Here is a 20,322-nt window from a genome sequence, read left to right as displayed (position 1 = left end):
ACATATACATATATAAATTACCTCTTCAACTGAAATCTCATCGTGGAGATTAACTCATCTTTGATATTAAACACCTTCTCAGTTCCCTCAATTGCCTCACTCCGACTCTCATTGCAGGACTGCAGGGCAGAGCAATGAACTCCCCCTCAATTCCTTCGGTACAGAAAGTTCAGAACTTTGTGGGTGACTCTCACTTTTCTGCTTGGTTTTGACCCCAGGAACATCACGTACCCATGCTAGATACCCTCTGCTCCCCCCTCCACTGCTTCCTACTGTTCAGTGGCCTTTTGTCTTTCCCCATTAGATTGTAAGTTCTTTGAGGGCAGGAACTGTGTTTTTTCCTTATTTGTACCCCAAGTGCAGAGCACAATGCCTGGCACACAGCAGGTGATTAAAAACCATTTATTGACTCTTGTATCATCTTTGACCTTGCTGTTATCTCAGACAGATAAACAACATGCCATTTTCCTTCTTAGCACTTATCTCTAAATGTATATATATGTATATGAACAGAAAAAGAAAATTCTACCTGTTATTGAAAATGTTTTTAAATTCTGTTTTTAAAAAGATTAACAATTTTACATTAAAATTTATTTGGAAAATTCTTTTTTTCTATTTTTGAGCTAGAGAAATATCAACAAACTTGAGCATTTCCATACACAAAGAACAGAGGATTGCATATGAAATTGTGAACTTCTATTAGAATTAGTCATTCAACAGTCACCCAGCATTTATTAAATGCCTACTATGTGTCAGATACTGTGCTAAGTCTTGAGGAGCTCTACTGGGGAAGACAGTGTGTGAACAATTATTCACATGGCAGATATGTGGAGTATAAAGAAAAGGTAGTTTCAGAGAGAAGATACCAGCGATAGGGGCTCATTAAACACAAATTAAATTCAATATGGTAGTACTATCACTGTCCTGCTTGTTTGAACTGTCTTCTGATCTCTTCTAGGTAGTTTTAAATGCTCTTCTCTTTATCCTGCCCTTTTGGGGTATCACTATCACTAGGTCATAACTCTCCCCTCCAAAAAAGAATAGCATCTTTCCTCTTGGCATCCCCCTCCCAAGTCTTGGACATCTGGGCTCTGGAGCTTCCTGACTTGTCCAGTTCTTCTGTCTCAGGGGACATGACAGAAAAGGTGTTCTCTTGTACTGGGCTCTGTCCTGTCTGGTAGACATTCTCTAGACCTGGCAGCTTCATTGCCTCCCTCTTTCTTTCCTTCCTCCTGGAATCCTTTCAGTTCCTCAGTCCCAGAAGATTGCTTTCCTTCCAGTGATTATGGTTTTGGGACTGCCTCACATGTCAGAGCTAGAGAGATTTTAGAGATGCCCTTACTCCTCCCCACCTACCTCATTTTACAGTTAGGGAAACTGAGGCCTAGAAGGGGGAAGGGACTTTCTCAATGTCTCATGGGTAGTAAGTAGCTCAGGTACTCTGACTCCTAAGCCTGGGTGTCCTTCCCAAGGATTCCACTATACTGGTGAGGACACCAGTGTCCTCACCTACATCTCAGTTCTCCCTTTATAGGGAGTGAATGTGAATGTGGGAAGAGGTGTAGGGGTATGGGTAGGTGAGGGTCTCCACATCATAGGCTAGATGGGACATTAGAGATTATCTAGTCCAACCCTTTTATTTTACAGTTGAGGAAACTGAGGCCCAGAGAGGGGAATGGACCTTCCCAGATCACAGCAGGTTGAGAGGCTGAGTCTGTTTTGACCTTAAGTCTCTGCTCTCAAAATATAAGACTCTTCTCTTTGCATGAATTAGGCAGGAGGCAGATGGGACAATGAGATAGGTCTTGAAGCTGGTAGTCCCCTCTGCTGAGATCCCCAGGCAGGGGAGTCCTCAGACCCAGCTGGACTTGGTTTGGTTAGCACCCCAGGGCAGGGTCTTAAAGTCAGTGGCTCCTACAGTTACCACCCCAGAATCCAGGGAGCTGGGGGAGGGAGAGGATGGTGGTGGAGGGGCAGCTTCTGGCTCAGGTGGTTTCCCCAGTCTGGCAGGCCTCCTGGAAGAAGAGGCTGCCCTGTGTAGGGTTACCAGATTGTCCTGGTGATAACAGAAGAGAGAGGCAGCTGGCCACAGATGGAAGTGCGGGAGGGAAGGGGAGGGGTTGGCTCAGCCTGGAGCAGGCACTGAAGTCCTGGGGGCTCCAACCCCACCTCAGTCCTAGCCTTACCCTATTGGCTGCTGGGGCTGGAGTCCAGGATCATGGGATGCCGAGCCTCCTTCACCAGCTCTGGCAGAGCCTCTAAATTCCAACCTAGGTCGGGGGCAGCATGCATTCTCAGCCAGCCCTTCCCAGGGATTCTTCCCCTCAGCTTTTTGAACCTGGCCAAAACATCCAAATTCCTCCAGTCTCAGCAGAGACAATATCCCTAATCCCTCATCCTTTCCCCTTCTCCTGTCCATTGTGGCCCTCATCACTGGTCACCATGGGCATCTGGACTGGTCTTTGCTCCCTCTGTCCCTTCTCCCCCAGCTCCAGCCTCTAGCTGCCATGAACACCTCTTCTGGGCTTATTCACCAGGAAAAAGAAAGTCAACAGAGAAACAGTAGTAACAATAGTAATAGCTATGATTTACAAATAGGATCTCACTTAGTCCTCACAACAATTGTGGGAGTTAGGTGCTACAGTTAAGGAAACTGAGGCAAACAGAAATCACTTGACTTGCCCAGGGTCACAGAGCTAGCAACTATCTGAAGTTGGATTTGAGCTCAGGTCTGTCTTCAAGCCCAGTCAGTGCTCTATGTACTGCACCAGCCAGGTGCTCTTCAAACTCAGAAACGATCCAGCTGGAAGATTATAACAGCTCTTGGGGCCAAGGCCAGGCCCCAGCTCCTGCCTCTTCAATGTCTGTCTGTTGTCTGCCATTCTCACTGCCTTCCCTCTGTTTGTCCCACTCTGGATCTCTCTCTCCCCTCCCTTTTCTGTCTCTCTCCTGGTTCCTATGTCACTTTGCTTTGAGAATAAGGTCCTCAAGAGCATCCCACCCTTCCCCAAAGTCTGACCCAAGCTCATTAGTTTGATGAATTACCCCTGGCTCCTCTCAGCCAATCAGGAACTTTCTGATTGCTCTTCCTCATTCACGCCTGCCCCAGGCGGCAGAGGGAAAGATGAATGAATGAATGAATGGATGGGTAAATGGAGTGAATGATGCATTTATTAAGGGCTTACAATGTACCAAGCATGGTGCTAGGCACTGGGGATACAGAGGGGACAGTAAGACCACCCCTCCTCTCCAGAGCTCCCCTTCTGCAGGGAAGGCTTCGGCAGCAAGTAAGATGAAAAAGTCCCTGGTCCTTCAGGGGCAGTAGCAAAGCAGATGGTCTGGCCTCGTCTTTCATGCCATTTCCACTGATGAAATCCCATCCATTTCTGAGGCTGAACCATTGGACAGGGCCAAGGACTCTGGTGGTAGCAGCCCATTCTTGGCTGGTCCTCAGTAGCTGTGGCCGCAGCATCCCCAGAGAGCATCTGCAAAGCCAGGGGTTGCTTCCTGGAACAGTGTCTGCAGGGGTTGGGCCAGAAGCTGAGAGTGGTGGTGGGAGGGGTCCTGCTATTCCTGGGGCTCTTGGCTTACTGGCTCATAGGTGTCAGTTGGTCAGCATTGGGTATGGTGATGGCAAGGAAGATGGACCCCTCCCCACAGTGATTTCTCAGTGGTGATGGCTGCTGGGCTCAGGCTGGAAGCAGGACCAGTGGTCTGGAGGGCCCTGCTATTCCTAAGCCTCGGGTTCAGAGGCCTGGGCTATCTCCATCAGGGTATCAGAGGAGGTGGAGTCAGTCCAGCTAGCGTTCAGGACCTGGGATAGCGAATGACATTTCTCTGATGCTCTATTTCCAAACTGTTCTTTTCCCCTTAGGAATAAAGCCCAGAAATGCGCTCATGTGGCCTGCACAGTGTGGTGATAGGGGCAGAAAGAACAGAGGAAATAGAGAGACCAGAGTACCAGGTGATGGGGATGGGAACTGGGCCAGCCCTCTTCCTGGAAGCTGCCCTTGACTGCTCTCTCACTTTTCTAGCCCCAAGAACCCAACTTACAGCCCCTGGGCTTCGCACCCTCGGGCTGTGCCCCTGTTATGAAGAGTGATGGCAGAGCCCAGCCTCTACCTTTCTACCTCCTCCCAGCCTGTGCTTACCCTCCCCATGAGGCACCAACCATATGGCGGGGCACACTGGGCTGGGCAAAATGTGCGGGGACTCATGAGAGGAACAGGGGCCTGGGCACCCAAGTAACAGAAACTTTCCAGATGATGTAAGGAGTGGTTGTGGGGTCATCAGACCCTGTGTTCCTCCTTTTAGGCTCCCTCTCTCCCTCTCTGGCTCCCCCCACCCCCAGCCCCAGTGGAACATGGACTCAGGTTTCTGATAACTCAGGTTTCTGGCTGCATCATATAGCTTAAGATAATGTCTCCCAAAAGTGTAACAGTTTTCTCTCCAAGCCCCTTCCCTCATGCCCCCCACTCTCCTCAAAGCTTCCCACCCCTCATTTCTCAATACATCCTAGACCCCAAACACCTATATTCACATCTGATCAAACTCTCAAGGCTTCCCTCCTCTCCTTGGTCACTCTACCCCCCCAGCCCCCACCCAAGGCCACCTTAACAATAGGCGGGGCTAGTGGGGACTCTGGGCCTCATGCCAGACCACCTGTGATCACACAAGATAGAGAGAACGGGCACAGACATTAGACTGCTCTCAATTCACTTAGCTCTCTGCCCTTCAGGGTTTCCAGGCTGTTGGGGCCAGGTCCTAAGTCCAACAAGATGGCCCTGAGCTTTTCTGAGGCAGATGGTGATGGAGAGGACTCAGTGGTCCTGACTTTGGCTCAGGCCATGCTAGCGCTGGCTGTGGTGGCCGCCACAGCCTTGGCCTTGCATTGGTTAGGATCTGGGGCTGAGCAAGACAGGGATGTGGCAAAGCAGAGCCCAGAGTCTAGCCAGACTCAGCGTCCTCAGGACAGAGAGATAGTCCAGACATCAGCCCTGAAGGCCAAGGTCAGTCGCCAGGACCAGGAGACGAAGGCCTTCAGCATGGTGTCAGATCCACCGGGGCCCAGACCCAGGGAGCAGCCTGCAAGAGGCCCAGAAGCTGAGTCTCCCAGTGGCAAAGATGAAGGCCTGGCACCACCGGCCACTCCCCAGGCCAGGGCACCTAAGATCACTTCAAGGATAGCCCCCACCAAGGAGACTGGAGGTGGCTCCCAGCCATCTTGTGGTCCACAGAGCAAAGCTGAGGCATCACCAGGGCCCCTCCTGATACACTTCACTCCAAGGCACCCGGACACATGGAGTGAGGGGGGATTTGGCATCAGAGAACAAGCCAGCCTCCTGGTAGCAGCCCCAGCTGGAGAGAAGCCAGGCAATGGACAAGGTCCTGTGGGCCAGTGGCATGATGTGGTGCCCAGTCCCAGGACCAGGAGCCGTGCTCGAGGGCCAGGGCCAGATCCCTTCACTCTGGGCACAGTGGTGAGTGTGTGGGATGCCATAGATGCGGGAAGCTCCCTTGCTCCTGGGGACCCATTGCTTGGTGGGCTCCTGCCCCAAGCCCTGGGCACCAGAGTCTCAGCTCCAGCAGAAACTCCCACTGGTCCTGCACCTGAAGAGAAAGGGGCCCTGCCACCTGGGAGCTTCCAGGACACAGCTTCAAGGAGAGGTGTGGGGGAAGGGCGAGTCTCCCGAGGGCAGAGCAAGGCCCTTGCTTCAGGACCCCAGGCAGCCGCAACTGCTATTCAAGAGGGAATAGATAGTAAGTCAGTAGGCCCAGAGCCCAGCCCTAGGGGAACAGAGCTTCCAGCATCACGTGCCCCCAGCCCTGCTGTTCAGACTCCAATCCAAGTTCAAGCAGTGGCCCTAGACACAGAGGAAGGCTGGCCTTGGAAGGAGAGAGAACTCCTGATAACCAGCAGCTTCAGCCGGCCCCCCAACGCCTTGATCCAGCAGCTGGTGGGTTCTGGCCAAGGGTCCACACCGCCCATTAAGAAGGAGACCACTGAGGCTGTCCCAGCTCCCAGGTGGGTCTCTACAGATCCCTCTCCAGACAGCACCAGCCCAGGCCATCCCCAGGTCCCTAGCACCTCCTCAGGCTCAGTGCCTATAGGCCCAGGAAAGCCAGGAAGCAGGGTCAGGAAGGGGCCTGAGAACAATCTTATATGCACTGAGGGAGAAACTGGGGATGCTCAGGCTCAAGTAAATTCCATTGTTATCCATGAGGGGCCTGGATTGAGCTCATCCTCCTCCTCAGGTCCTTCTCCCAGAGCCCACAGGACCATGGGGTCTCCAAGCTCAGCACCTTCTCTTATGGGATCTCAGTCTTTAGGTCCTTCTCCCAAAGCTGCCAGGCCTACAGGGTTCTCATCCTTAGCCTCTGCCCCAACAGGATCCCTGTCTTCAGTCCTTGCACCCACAGGGTCCCCAGCCTCAGCCCCTGTACCCACAGGGTCCCCAACCTCAGCCCCTATACCCACAGGGTCTCCTTCCTCAGCCCCTATGGCCAAAGTGTCCCCCTCCTCAGCCCCTGAACCCAAAGTGTCCCCATCTGTAGCCCCTGTATGCCAAGGGTCCCCCTCCTCAGCCTCTGCACCCTCAGGGTCCCTGTCCTCAGCTCCTACACCCAAAGTATCCCCTTCCTCAGCCCTTGTATGCCAAGGGTCCCCCTCCTCAGCCTCTGCACCCTCAGGGTCCCTGTCCTCAGCTCCTACACCCAAAGTATCCCCTTCCTCAGCCCTTGTATGCCAAGGGTCCCCCTCCTCAGCCTCTGTATCTTCAGGGTCCCCAACCTCAGCTCCTGTACCCTCAGGGTCCTCAACCTCAGCTCCTGTACCCTCAGGGTCCTCAACCTCAGCCCCTGCACCCTCAGGGTCCCCAACCTCAGCCCCTGCAACCTCAGGGTCCCCAACCTCAGTCCCTGCACCCTCAGGGTCGTCAACCTTAGCCCCTGCACCCTCAGCATCCCCATCCTTAGCCCCTGCACCCTCAGCATCCCCATCCTTAGCCCCTGCACCCTCAGCATCCCTGTCCTTAGCCCCTGCACCCTCAGCATCCCCCTCTTTAGCCCCTGCACCCTCAGGGCCCCCAACCTCAGCCCCTACATCCACAGTATCGGTCTCCTCAGACCATATTCCCACAGGAGCCTTACCCTCAGCACTGCTGCCCACAACGTCCCCATCTTCAGGCCTTGTCCCCCCCAAGTCGCTATCCTCAGCTGTTCCTCCCAGAGCAATCACACCCACAGAGTCTCCATCGTCAGGTCCTTCCTCCTCTCCTCCCTCAATTCCTTCCTCCTCAGACCCTCCCTCATCTGTTCACACTCCCTCCACCCTATTCTCTTTGGTTTCTGCCCTCTCAGTCTCTCCCTCAGAACCCCTTCCTTCAGCTCCCGTTGTCACAGCCTTCCTGCCCAAGGATCTGCCATCTCCGACCCTTGCCTCACCTGTCAAGAGTGCCCAGAGTCCTTCAAAGGCTGAGGGTCTGACAGTATCTCCAGCCCTAGACCCAGCCCCAGGTGACCAATCAGTCAGAGCTCTGCCCCAGGGTCCTAGTGGCAACTGGGGAAACCTCATTTCCATGGTTTTGAGGAGCCACCCCTTCCCTAGTCCAGAAAACCCCCAGGGGGTGGCCTTTCAGAGCAGCCCTGCAGAGTGTCTGGATCCTGCAGCTGTACCCTCCCGGAGCAGCAAGACTGGGGAGCTAACTCCGGGGGCAAACACAGTAGTCATGGAGCCCCAGGCCAAGGTTAGAGGTCCATCACCTTCAGGAGGATTGGAAACCCCAGGAATGACCGCTCCAAGCAACTCCAGGGGCCTGAACGGGGCCCAAGTGGAGGAGAAAAGGATGGCTACGATTGACCCCCAAAGTGTTGCTCAGGGGCCCTCACCTCCCTCGGGGCCCCTTGGCCAACCCAGACCGGCACCAGAAAGGAAGCAGCCGGAGCCAGCGGCCCCCAAAGAAGCCATGCCCGAAGGCCAACCTGCACCTCGACCCCGGAAACGTAGCATCTGCCAGATGGTGGACAGTCTGCCACAGAAGGTGAGCCCGGCAGCCCCCTCTCAGAGGGAGGCCCCTGCAGGCTTGGTAGCCCCCCTCACAGAAAGGCAACTCCAGGACAGCCAGCTAATGGCCTTTCTGAGACGTCCAGAACCTGGGGGATGGTGGAAGGGCAGCGCAAGCCTAGCCACTCCCCCAAAGATCTCCCCAGCACCGTGGCGGCCATGCGGCGGCACCTGGACCTGGGCAGCTGCGTGGAAGCCCTGGCCTTCGCCCAGCAGCACGGTGAGCTGGCTCTAGCTGAAGAGGTCTATGCTCTAATGAGTGATAACTTCCTTCTCGTGCTGGGGGATGCCCCTCTTTACCGGCAGCTCAGCGCCGGGGACCGGGAACGGATCCTGGCTCTCCGGATGACCCGAGGCCATGCTGTGGTGGGAGTGCTCCTCTTGCCCAGTGTCTATGGGGTGAGCCGATCAGGCTTGGCAGGGGGGTCCCAAGCAGCAGAGATGCCCACGGTCCCCTCAGCGGCAGTGCCTCGCACTTACCTGCATGTGTTTGAGCCTGGCAGAAACACGTGGCTGCCCCTGACCCTCCTGCCTGAAGAGGCTCCCCTCCGGGGCTGCGGCCTGTGCACCATGCACAACTACCTGTTCCTGGCTGGTGGCATCAGGGGCTCTGGCCCTGGGGCTGTCTGCACCAATGAGGTCTTCTGCTACAATCCGCTGACTGATATCTGGACCCAGGTCCGGCCCATGCTGCAAGCCCGGGCCCAGCTGAAGCTTGTGGCCCTGGAGGGGCTTCTCTATGCCATAGGGGGGGAGTGTCTCTACAGCATGGAGTGTTACGACCCTCGTACTGACCACTGGACTTCTCGGGCACCTCTCCCTGCAGGTACTTTTCCAGTGGCCCACGAAGCCGTGGCCTGCCGGGGGGACATCTATGTCACTGGGGGCCACCTCTTCTATCGCTTGCTGAAGTACAGCCCCATGCAAGACTGCTGGGCTGAGTGCCCCTACAGTGCCAGCCACCGGCGCTCCAGTGACATGGTGGCCTTGGGGGGCTTTTTGTACCGCTTTGACCTGCTGCGTGGTGTAGGGGCTGCTGTGATGCGCTACAATACAGTCACTGGTTCCTGGAGCCAGGCTGCCCCCCTGCCCCTTCCGGAGCCCATCCCGCTCCGATGTGCCGTTCTGGGGAACACCATCTACTGCCTCAACCAGCAGGTCACAGCCACCTTCACTGTGGCCGAGGGAACAGCGCAGTTTGAGGCACGTGAGCTGAAGCCCTTCCCTATGGGGGGGAAGGGTATTCTTTGTCCCTTTACCCTCACCCTCCCCCACCCTGACCCCACTACAGACCCCACTGTAAGCTCTGCTGCCCTGAGAGCTGAATAAAAAAATCTAATGGCATTGGAGAGTCAGGGGACGGGGACAGCCTGAGTGGCCCATGCAAGAAACACGGGAACCCCCCAAGAGAGCTTATAAACCTCTTCCCTCCTGAAGCATGCTGAAATGCCACCCCCCCCCCCGGCTCCTGCTACATGACTCGGGTGCCAGTGCCGAGTGGGGGAGCTCAAAGAAGGAAGCTCGGTCTGAATCTAATGACACAAGACATCTCTGCTCCTCAAGAGCCCTAAGGTTCTCGGACAAGACTCCTGGAGTCGGGGAAGAGATGAAGGGCCAGCCCGGCCCAAAGGAGCCTCCGCTTCCACCCCCCACTCCATGAAGCCCGAGGGCGAGCCCAGTGATTCCATGGGAATCTTTGGCCTCCTGCTCCCCTTTGCTGTCAGCTGTGTGGAAGCCATCATGCCTGGCTTCCCCTTCTCCCTTCCCCTTCTGTCTTCTCTTCAAGACCAGCTTCCCAGACAAAGAGGGTGACAGATCTAAAGCCAGCCAGCCGGGGAGCCTCGGGGCCTTGCTTCCCATACGGAACGCAATGGTGACTGAATGAACTGACTTCTGTCCCCACCTCCAGCATGGAGGCCCTTTCTGTCCCTGTCTGAGGGAGGGAGGCATATGGGTCCTTCTCCATTCTCCATCCCCCTTATGTCTTAAGCCTGCTCGTGGCACAAATAAATATTAGATGATGAAAGCACCACCAGCTTGCATTTCCTAGGTGTCCCCACAAGACGTGGTTGACTTGGACAAGTCGCAAACACGCAAGATAAATCCAGACACAGGCTGTGCTTGAAAACACCTTCACTGGGCAGTGAGCACTCGTGCATATACATCTATAGATCGGGTCCCTCCTCAGCCCCAGAGGGCCCCATTCTCTTCCCCTGCGGCCGAGGCATGGGGGGGGAGGGGGGGCGGCCTATTGCTTGGGCTTGGTCTCATTTAGCAGTTCCTGCCAGTTCTTCTCCATCTCCTCCTTGCAGTTCAAGAAGGCATCTTCCAGCCGCCGCATGGAGTCCGCCAAGGCTGGGTTGGTGCGCATCACCACCATGTCATAGGCCATCCAGGTCGCCTGGACTGCAATGACCAGACGGGGGATTAGGAGGGGCAGGGCCACCAGGCTGGAGCAAGAAGGGCACAGGGAGGAACCCAGGTTCCGTGCCATCTGCCCAAAGGAGTCAGAGCCAGGGGGCTGGGAGCCTCATTTCAGGGAAATGAAAAAAAAAACCAGAAGCTCATAGAGTAGAGCTGGAAGGAAGCTTTGAGGTCATCCAGTTCAAGCACCTCATTTTACAAATGAGGAAACTGAGGCCAGAGACATTAAACAACTTTCCCAGGGTCACCAAGCTAGTAAATGTCTGAAGCAGGATTTGAACCCAAGTCTTGCTGACTATGCCCTGCCACCAGAAATTGGAAAGTAGGGAGAACTGAGCATTTTGCAAAAAGTGCTATTGATACCAAGTGCTCAGTGGGAAGGGCAGGGTGTTTCAAATGCACGCCTGCTGGTAGGTCTGGCAGTAGAGTGCTGAGATGTGACTCAGTAGGGCACAGATGCCGCCTACAGCTCGATGCTTGGGAACTGGGGCCCTGCAGAAGGCATCTGGATGGCTGCCCCTTCTGCCCCATGAAGGAATCCCCTCTGCACCCTCCCTGAAAAGGGCCTGCTGCCTTCCTAAGCCGCCCCTCTCCTTTCTCTAAAGTTCAGGGCAAGAAAGGTTGGCTGAGCCCAACGTGGCACACCACCCTCCTCCCATCCCCACTTCTGCTCATCAGTGCACTCCAATTGAGCTCCTGCTTCACTATGACCCTCAGGTCTTTTTCCATACCAACTACTGTCCAGTGATATCCCCCCACACCCTATTAGGAAGTTCGCATTTTGAAATATAGTGCGGGATACTGACTCATTATCCCTTTTCCATTTTATCCATATTACATTTTCTCTTACTTAATTTGTCCCTTGTTCCATCCCAGTTCTTCCCTACGGATGCATATGGAATATAGACCCTTCTCTTCTGTATGGGAGGGGCTGGCACTTCAAATACTCGACAATAAAAATCACACCCCCTCCCTCCAGGCTAAATGCTAGGGACAGAAAGGGGGGGGATCACTGCTCTGGGGGGAGTATTTAACACTATAATTAATATTACATAAATCTCACCTGCATAATACACAGGTACCAGAGAGATGCTCAGTAAATACCAATTAATTGAATGGAATACACATGACTGGCTGGCTACATACCCTGATGCCCTCAGCAATTAATGTGGGCTAGCTGAACCGGACTGAATGCACAGTGGGGGGAGCCGTCTGCGTCTCCTGGGAAGACTTCTGGGAGAGGCTCCATCAAAGCATGGCAGGAACACAGGGTTAAGGCTGGAGACAGGGCACTCCCCAGGCCCCTCTCTTCTCATCCCTAGCCTTGCCCCTTGTCCTGCTCCAGCCTTTCAACTGGACCATGCATGGGAGGAGCTAAGCCAATCTTGGGCCCTGCAGACCCTGGGACCCTTCCTTTCTTCTCTTCATCCTGGCCATTTCCCACCCTCAAAAGCCTCAGACTGCCCAGGGCCACTGAGAATCCTCCTGAGAAACAGAGACAATCCCCCTATCTCTGGGGATAGGTGGCAGGAAGGGAAACAGGGCACCTGAGTCCTCCATACCCTTCACCCACTAGATTAATGTTTATAATTTCAATAAACCTGTAGCTGGATCAACTGAATTGGATTCTCTGAATCTGGGCCTTGAAATCCCAGGTCACACTTGTGTAACTAACATTCTTTCAGTAATGCTGAATGGGGAGTGAATCAAGGAATTTGGTGGTCTCTGAATCCTGCAGGCCCCTCCCCCAAAGGGCATTGGGAATGGGTGGGAAATGGTGGGCACAAGGAGACTTCAGCCTGTTACTAGTGAAGAACTGTATAGGAGAAGGGCTGTAAATGAAACAAGTTGGTTATGTAGTGAGATTGAGGCACCCCATGGACAGCCCATAGCCTCTACTGGAATCCATGATCTCTATGTCAGGAAGTCTAGAGGCAAGGGCCCTGGAATGTTGGAAGGACCCATTGTGGAGGATGTGGGTCACCACACAGGATGAGAGGGCATGGGCGCAGAGCACCTTCACTGCTGGAAGAAATGCCTACATTAAGGAGATCACAGAATCACCAAGGTCTATCACGGGTCGTGATGTACAGAGAGAAACCCCAGTTCCTATGGGCATAGAATTTAGTCTAATAAGATACCAACACAGATTACTATCCTGCACAATGTTCCACAGAAAAGCAGATTTGGCTTAGAACCTGCTCCCACCCCCATCATTTCCTAGATGAAGTAAGAGAGGGAAGCCAGTGGCTACCTGGGGGCTTCCTGGAAACCTTTAGTGGGGCTTTGCAAAAAAATGTTTGCCTGGCCAGCCCCATGCCCAAGCAAGAGTTTTGGAGGGCAGCATTTTCCTCACCTTTCACTTAAGAGGCCCTAATCTCTAGAGGGTATTGCCTGAGAGAGTTTTTCCAATCCTTCACCTACCTGTCTAATGCAAGCTCCTTGCCCAGGCAGCTGGCCTGGTGCAAAAGGAGTTTGGATGGCCTTGGGAGGCCTTCCTGGGATGACCTAAGATGGGAATTGGGAGGCCCAGTAAAGAGGCCCCTAATAGTGCAGGCTGGTGCTAATGCCTCAGGTGGGAACAGGGAGAGGAGAGAAGAAGGGATGTGTTCCAGATGTGCCAGCACTGCGGGTAGAAGGGGATAGGAAGAGCACCAGATGTGGAATAAGGGCATCTGGGGGAGAACCCTGGGCTCTGTGCCAGGTACGGCTCCTCTCATTCACAAAGTAAGGGTGTTGTCTTAGATGCTTTTCCAAGCCCTTCCATGGCTCTGGCCTTGGCTCTCATGGTGGGATGGCCAGGGCTTAGTAGCCACAACACTCAGACAGGAGAAGTAGTCCAGGATCAAGTCTAACTGAAGAATGTAGGAGCCTGGGTGACTGGGAATGCCACAAGTGGGAACAGGGACAGAAGGTGGGAAGGAAGAGAAGGGAGAATGGGAAGGGAAGGTGAGAACTGGAAAGGGAAGTGAGAACTGGAGAGGGAAGGTGAGAACTGGAAAGGGAAGGTGAGAAAGGAAGGGAAGGTGAGGACTGGACAGGGGAGGTGAGAATGGGAAGGGAAGGTGAGAACTGGACAGGGAAGGTGAGAATGGGAAGGGAAGGTGAGAATGGGAAGGGAAGGTGAGAAAGGAAGGGAAGGTGAGAACTGGAAAGGGAAGGTGAGAATGGGAAGGGAAGGTTAGAAAGGAAGGGAAGGTGAGAACTGGACAGGGAAGGTGAGAATGGGAAGGGAAGGTGAGAACTGGAAAGGGAAGGTGAGAAAGGAAGGGAAGGTGAGAACTGGACAGGGAAGGTGAGAAGTGGAAAGGGAAGGTGAGAAGTGGAAAGGGAAGGTGAGAAGTGGAAAGGGAAGGTGAGAATGGAAGCGAAGGTGAGAACTGGAAGGGAAGGTGAGAATGGGAAGGGAAGGTTAGAAAGGAAGGGAAGGTGAGAACCGGACAGGGAAGGTGAGAACGGGAAGGGAAGGTGAGAACTGGACAGGGGAGGTGAGAATGGGAAGGGAAGGGAAGAACTGGAAAGGGAAGGTGAGAATGGGAAGGGAAGGTGGGGAAGGGAAGGTGAGAACGGCAGGGGCCTAACAGGCTCCATTTTGGACACTGAAGGTGTCAGCCAGATGTCCAAGCAATGATTACATGAGGAGCTGAGGTGGCCTGTGGGCTTCTGGATATATAGGCCTGGAGCTGAGATTTCATGGCTGGAGATTCAGGTTTAGGGGTCACCTGGTAGCTTAAACTATGAAGGTGAATAAGACTGAGGGCAGAAGGAAGAAAAGAGGAGCAAAGAGAGATCTTTGGCAAACACTCCCCTTAAGAGGTCAGGGAAAAGCTCAGCCCAGCAAGCAGGTGAGACTCCTAGAAGGACACAGGCAATGAGATGACAGAAGCCAAAGGGAAGCGAGGGGAGGGGATGGGGGGCCAACAGCGTCCAAAGGACGCAGCTGTGGGCAAGGAGGAAGACTGCAGAAGCACTCGGAGTTTGGCAAGGAGGAAGGAAAGCCCAGTTTCAGTCAGGCACGCCTCAGAGCGTCTGAGGAGGGTCTGGGAAGGAAGGAAATTGAAGCAGTGACCAAAGTCATTCCCCACGAGAGAGCTCATGGGGTAGCGGAGCTCTGGAAGTCCCAAAGGAATCCATCTGCCAAGCTTTAGCTAACCAAAGAGATGCGGCGGCTGACCCCCGGGCTGGTGGCCCAAGGGGAGGCTTCTTCAAGATGGCAGTTTGTGCGGAGGCAGATGGGGCCCCCCAACCCCAACCAGCCCAGAGCTCATGCGGGCTCTGCCCCCCCCCCATAGTCCCTTTCTCCCACCACCCCCACACCTGGCTCTTCCTCTGGGAACAAGAATGAAATCACCACGGTCAAGGCTACTGGAAAGGGTGTAACAAACGTCGGACCCTTCGCAGCTGGGTGACCTGGCAAGTCCCTTCACCTCTGACTGCCTCAGTTTCCTCATCGGTAAAATGGGGATAATAATAGCACCTCCCTCCCCGGATTGTCGTGAGGCTCAAACGAGCCAATCACCGTGGTTCAGCTGTGTCCAGCTCTCCATGACCTCACTGGGGTTCTCTTGGTAAAGCTATTGCAGTGCTAGGCCATGGCCTTCTCCAGCTCATTTTACACATGAAGAAACTGAGGCCACAGGGTGAAGTGACTTGCCCAGGGTCACAGCTAGTAAGTGCCTGAGGCTGGATTTGAATTCAGGAAGAGGAGTCTTCCTGCCTCCAGGCCCAGTGCTCCGTGCCCCGCGGCCTGTGGCTGCCCCCTTAAGGGCCTGTGTTCTATTACATCCCGTGTGTAGGTTGTTTTCTGAGCCTGAGGGCCCAGGGCTACAGGGTGAGGATTACAGACTTACGGCCACTCCTAGGACTATATTCCAAAAACGGGACTGAAAAGGGAAGAAAAGAAGAGTCAGAAGAACGTGGCTGGTGAGGTCTGGAGTCAGGAGTCCAGAGCATGGATCTTGCTTCCTTAGTCTCCTGTCCCATGGGACTGTCCCCAGCACGCCCCCTCCCCATGCCCTGGCTCTCTAGACCTAAAATGCAGGGAGGCTGGATGCGACGGTCCTCCCAGGCCCTGCTGGCTCAGACGCAGCTCATACGGAAGAGTCCCCAGCTGGGCTGGGGGGTTAGGGGCCTGCTTAGAAGGAATGAGGCTAAGCCCAAAGGAAGTGATGGTTGTCTGCCAGGCCCTGTGCCAAGCACTTTACAGGTGTGATCATTTGAGCCTCGCAACAACCCTGGATGGCAGGTGCTATTAGGATCCCCATTTTACAACTAAGGAAACTGAGGCACACAAGAGGTAAGAGTCTTGCCCAGGTCCACAGTAGGAAGAGTCTGAGGTTCCATTAGAACTCAGGCCTTCCTGACTCCAGGCCCTGTGCCACCTAGGTGCCCCAAACATGAGTACCCCCAAGGGTACTGGGGTCCTCCTCTCTTCTCTCTCTCCACCCTCTTCTGGTGACCTCCTCTGCTCCCATGACTCCCACATCCAGCCCTGACCTCTCGCCTCATCCTCTGATAACTGTCTGATGCATTTCTCCCCCTGAGGTCCCACTGCATTCCAAATTCAACACAGCCAGAGCAGAACTCAGGATTTTCTTCCCACCCTTCCTGTCCAGTCACCCAGGTCCCCACCCTGCCCCATCTGAGCCTCTTCCCTCTCCCTGAGACATCCAGCTCTTGCCAATGGTTCCTCCCAGGCTACGGAGCCCCTCTCCTCTCCCAGCTACCTAGGCAGCCGTGGCCCGACTTCAGGTCCTACCCCAGGCTCTCCCCAGCTGCCCAAACGCCAGTCCTCAAGCGCACTGATCCACACCAACTCTTGTGTCTGGCACTAACAGTGCCCTGCAGTTTGGTGCTGGCCTACTTCTCTGGGCTCAGTTTACATTTCTCCCCCTCCTCTGCTCTACAAATCAGGCCCACCAGGCTACTTGCCATCAGCTCTCTTCTCCAGGCCTTTGCCCAAGCTGTTCCTCATGCCTGGAATGTACTTCCTGTTCCTCTGTCCTCAGCCCCGAGAGCCCGAGATTCTACAGCTGTGACCCTGCAAATTGTGCCTGGGAGGCCAGCTGGGGACTATCCAGCTGCTGCCCCACGGCCCTCTGCTGGACACCCAACAGTCTCAGTTTCCTTTAAAAGATTCAAGCTGAGTTTGCCTCAACACTAAGTAAGTGGTTCCACAGAGAGGATCAGTAATCCCCGAGGGCCCAGGAGACAGTGAGCAGAGGCAGAAAAGGGAGGGAGGGGGAAGTGGAGGAGGAAGAAAGGAGGGGAGGGGGAGGGTAGAGGGAGGAGGGAGGGAGGAGGGGGAAGGGCAGGGGAAGGAAGAGAGGAGGGACAGAGGAGGGAGAGGGAGGAGCTCCTCCCCAGGCTCCCATACCCGATATCTTCTCCATCTCCTCCAACAGCTTCTCCAAGTCCTTGTTGAGATCGGACAGCATCTTCAGCATGTTGTCATAGTTTCTGTCCCCAGGATCTGACTCAGCCATCTAGGGGTTGGGGCAGGGGACTCAAACTGGGGTCTGAAGGCTATCCCCAAAGAGAAGGGGCCCCAGGACCCCACCCAACCCTGATTAGGTCAATGTGAGGATCTTAAGGGGGCTAAGGGGTGGACATGGTGGGGGTCTCAGAAGATGGGGGTGTGTGATGAGCTTGGTGGAGGGGCAGCTCCCTGCTTGGGCATCTGAAGAAGGCTGGGAGGGCTCAGACCACTTACAGGAAGCTGGAGGACCTGGAAGGAGGAGGGGTTTGGGGGCAGCAGAGGAGAGTTGGGGGGACTGGGATAAGCCTGATGGAGTAGGGAGCAGCACCCTGTGAGGGGTGTCTGAGGAAGGTCTTGGAAGTCTCAGGTTATTATAGAGGTCCTGAGGGGTGGGGGTCCAGTTCCCTGTGAAGGGGGTATCTGAGGAGGGTCTGGGGATCTGGGATGAGCAGGGGAGGAGGGTGCAGCTCCCTGTGGAGGGGAGGCCAGTTTTCTGTGGGTAACTGAGGAGGGGGTGCAGGGCTTCTGAGATGGGCCCAAGAGTTGGGTAGTGGCTTCCTGTGGCAGGTATATGGGTGGTGAAGAGGAAATCTGAGGAAGGGGCCCTGGAGCAGTCTGAGGAGAGTTGGGGGGGGCTCAAGTCATTATGGGGGACCATGGGGGTGGGGGCATCTGGGAAATGAAGAGGAAGTCTGAGTCCTGGGGCAGTCTGAGGAGAGTTGGGGGATAGTTGGGGGGGCTCAGGTCATTATGGGGGCCATAGGGGTGGGGGCATCTGGGGGTTGAAGAGGAAGTCTGAGGAAGGGGTCCTGGGGGTGTCTGGGGGGGCTCAGGTCATTGTGGGGGGCCATTAGGGTGGGGTGTCTGGGGGGTGAAGAGGAAGTCTGAGGAAGGGGTCCTGGGGGTGTCTGGGGGGGCTCAGGTCATTTTGGGGGGCCATTAGGGTGGGGTGTCTGGGGGGTGAAGAGGAAGTCTGAGGAAGGGGTCCTGGGGCAGTCTGAGGAGAGTTGGGGGATAGTTGGGGGGCTCAGGTCATTATGGGGGGCCATGGGGGTGGGGGCATCTGGGGGGTGAAGAGGAAGTCTGAGGAAGGGGTCCTGAGGGTGTCTGAGGGGGCTCAGGTCATTGTGGGGATGGGGGACGTCTGAGGGGGGCTGGGGCGGGTCAGGGGTCACGCCCGTCCGAGGGGGCAGAGGGCGTGGCCGGGGGTCACGCCCAGGCGGGCCCAGGTGTGGCTCTCACCACCGCCTCCGGGCGGGCTCATGGGGAGGCTACCGCGGACTCTCCTCACCGGCTCCGCCCCGGCCGTTACTGGAGACCCCGCCCCGGCCCGCCCCGCCCCGCCCCGCCCTACCCCACCCGCTCGGCTCCGCCAAAGTCGCGCCGCCCCCGCCCCTCGAGCAGGCGACTCTGTCGTCACTCCCATGCGCAGGCGCACCCGAAACCCGCTGGCTGCGCTCCCAGCCCCGCCCCTTGCGCAGGCGCTCAGCCAGGAGTCTAAAGGCCCAGAGCCCCGCCCACACCTGCTCCGGCCCCGCCCGGGCCTATGACCGAGCCGCCTAACCTCTGCCCATGCGCGCTAGCAGCCCTTCACTCCCTGCCGGGAGGCTAATGCTCTGTTGCGACGACTCTTCAGCTCTCTCCTGCTGTTGGCTGGTGACCCTGCACCAGCTTTCTTGCGTGTCATGGCGTCACCTTCATGATGTCATGGTCCTTCTCGAGAATGAAGGACAAACAGCACCCCTCTGCTACAAGCTGTGGGCTTCCCTGGTTTCCTCCACTGTCAGATGAGGGTCCAGAGTGGTTTTGGGTTGGCCTCCTGCTCAGACACTCCCGTGCTGTGTGACCCTGGGCAAGTCATTTCACCCTGTTTGCCTCAGCTTCCTCATCTGTAAAATGAGCTGGAGAAGGAAATGGCCAACCACCCCAATAGCTGTGCTAAGAAAAGCCCAAATGAGTCAGACAGACATGACTAGCCAACAAGCTGGGGAGATGGTAACCTCTTGGGAGGTGCATCCAAGGCACCCCCCAAACCTGAAAGCTGGCCAGAAAGGGCAGCCGCTGTTACTCCGTCTTGCTGCTTCTTCCCAGGCCCGTGAAGGCCCCCTCTCTCCTTGTCTCCTGCCTAAACAAGTCACCATCGCAGGGAAGGAGAAAGCCCTCCCCAAAAAGATCCTGGGGCTCATTCTCATCCTTGGAATCCTGCAGAGCCAGCCTCTGACACTGGGGATTTTGTGACCTCCTACCTGTCTGACTGTCCCTTGCTGGAACCTTATCTTGGGGGGCCCCCAGGAACATGTCCTGGGCTCCCTCCTCTCTCTACTTCATTTGGAGACCTCCTCAGCTTGGATGGCATCGGTTATCTTTGCAGACCTGGTCCCAAGCACCTTCAGCATTAGGATGGTTCGGTTTTGTCTTTGGTACACAACGGTGCTTAATAAATGCATGGGCTCAGGGCTGAGGTCCCCATTCCTTCCCCTCGGTGTCTCTCCAAGCTGCTGCAGCCGCCCTCTGAGTCCCAGCTTCTCTGAACTGGGCCCTCCTGGGCCCTTCCCTTATGAGCCCAGAGTTTTGCACACTTCTAAGAATCTCTGCATCCCCTCATTACCGCCTACCTTCTCTCCCTGCTGCCATTGTATCTCACCCCAGGTTTCCAAAATGCACTTTCCTCCCTCCCTCCACCAGTCTTAGACCATACAAGTGGCTTTTCTGGGACTTAAAGGGGAAAAAGGACTCCAGCCTCAGAAATACCATGCCAGGGAAAGTAATCAGACCTGCACATCAAAGCCCACTCCCCAGTCCCAGACCAGGCAGCCCCCCGTGTTCACCTAGTCCTTCCCTCAAGTTTCCCTGGCCCAGAGCTCCTCCAGGCCTCTTCCTGCCTCTCTGGGGCTGCAGGATGTCCCACTTGGGTCCCCATCCCACACAGACTTCTGAGCCCTCCGTTAATGGGAGGTTACGGGCACTCTGCCCACACCTAAGCAGCCCAGAAATCTGCCTGGCTTCCAAAAGAAGATGAGGGAAAGAATGAGAAGAGATTGTCCTTTGCCTCCAAGGTTCTTTTATTCACGGGACCCACAGGACAGCTGAGGTCTGGACTCTGTCTTTTTTTAATCATTTAATATTTTATTCTCCCCATTACACGTAAAAACAATTTTTAACATTTTTTTTTCAACTTGAATTCCAAATTTTCTCTCTCCCTTCCTCCCCTCCCTCCTCATCGAGAAGGCAATTCGATATAGGTTCTACATGTGTAGACATGAGCACACTGTCTTTCTATATCAGTCCGGACCCTTTCTGAATCCAAGAGCAGAGTCTCAAAGGTCCTGTCTATGGGCCCAGGCCAGGGGACAGATGG

At 55.2% G+C, this 20,322-nt stretch overlaps 2 protein-coding genes across 2 annotated transcripts; one reads left to right on the top strand and one right to left on the bottom strand.

Annotated features, from left to right (window-relative positions):
* Window positions 1–4,746: 4,746 nt before the first annotated feature.
* Window positions 4,747–9,874, top strand: KLHDC7B (kelch domain containing 7B). Its single transcript, XM_078150514.1, is given in 3 exon segments — window positions 4,747–8,145; window positions 8,148–9,361; window positions 9,626–9,874. Coding segments are annotated over 3 exon segments (4,830 nt in total). The 5' UTR covers window positions 4,747–4,778.
* Window positions 9,875–10,178: 304 nt separating this feature from the next.
* SYCE3 (synaptonemal complex central element protein 3) lies at window positions 10,179–18,297 on the bottom strand. The gene is made up of 3 exons (XM_020982850.1): window positions 18,207–18,297; window positions 16,863–16,971; window positions 10,179–10,468 (listed from the first exon to the last, which is right to left on the bottom strand). Exons 2-3 carry the CDS (start codon window positions 16,969–16,971, stop codon window positions 10,311–10,313), a joined length of 267 nt encoding a protein of 88 aa, XP_020838509.1. The 5' UTR covers window positions 18,207–18,297; the 3' UTR covers window positions 10,179–10,310.
* Window positions 18,298–20,322: the final 2,025 nt, after the last annotated feature.

This window comes from Phascolarctos cinereus, unplaced genomic scaffold, assembly GCF_003287225.1.
Source record: "Phascolarctos cinereus isolate Bilbo 61053 unplaced genomic scaffold, phaCin_HiC Scaffold_1;HRSCAF=81, whole genome shotgun sequence".
In the NCBI taxonomy this organism is placed as follows: domain Eukaryota; kingdom Metazoa; phylum Chordata; class Mammalia; order Diprotodontia; family Phascolarctidae; genus Phascolarctos; species Phascolarctos cinereus.
This window is presented reverse-complemented; position numbering and strand designations above follow the sequence as displayed.

Coding starts and splice junctions, on each gene's coding strand:
- SYCE3 (XM_020982850.1), bottom strand. CDS start 16,971: ATGGCTGAGTCAGATCCTGGGGACAGAAACTATGACAACATGCTGAAG. Junction 10,469..16,862: donor GGAGATGGAGAAGATATCGG/GTATGGGAGCCT, acceptor TGGTCATTGCAG/TCCAGGCGACCTGGATGGCC.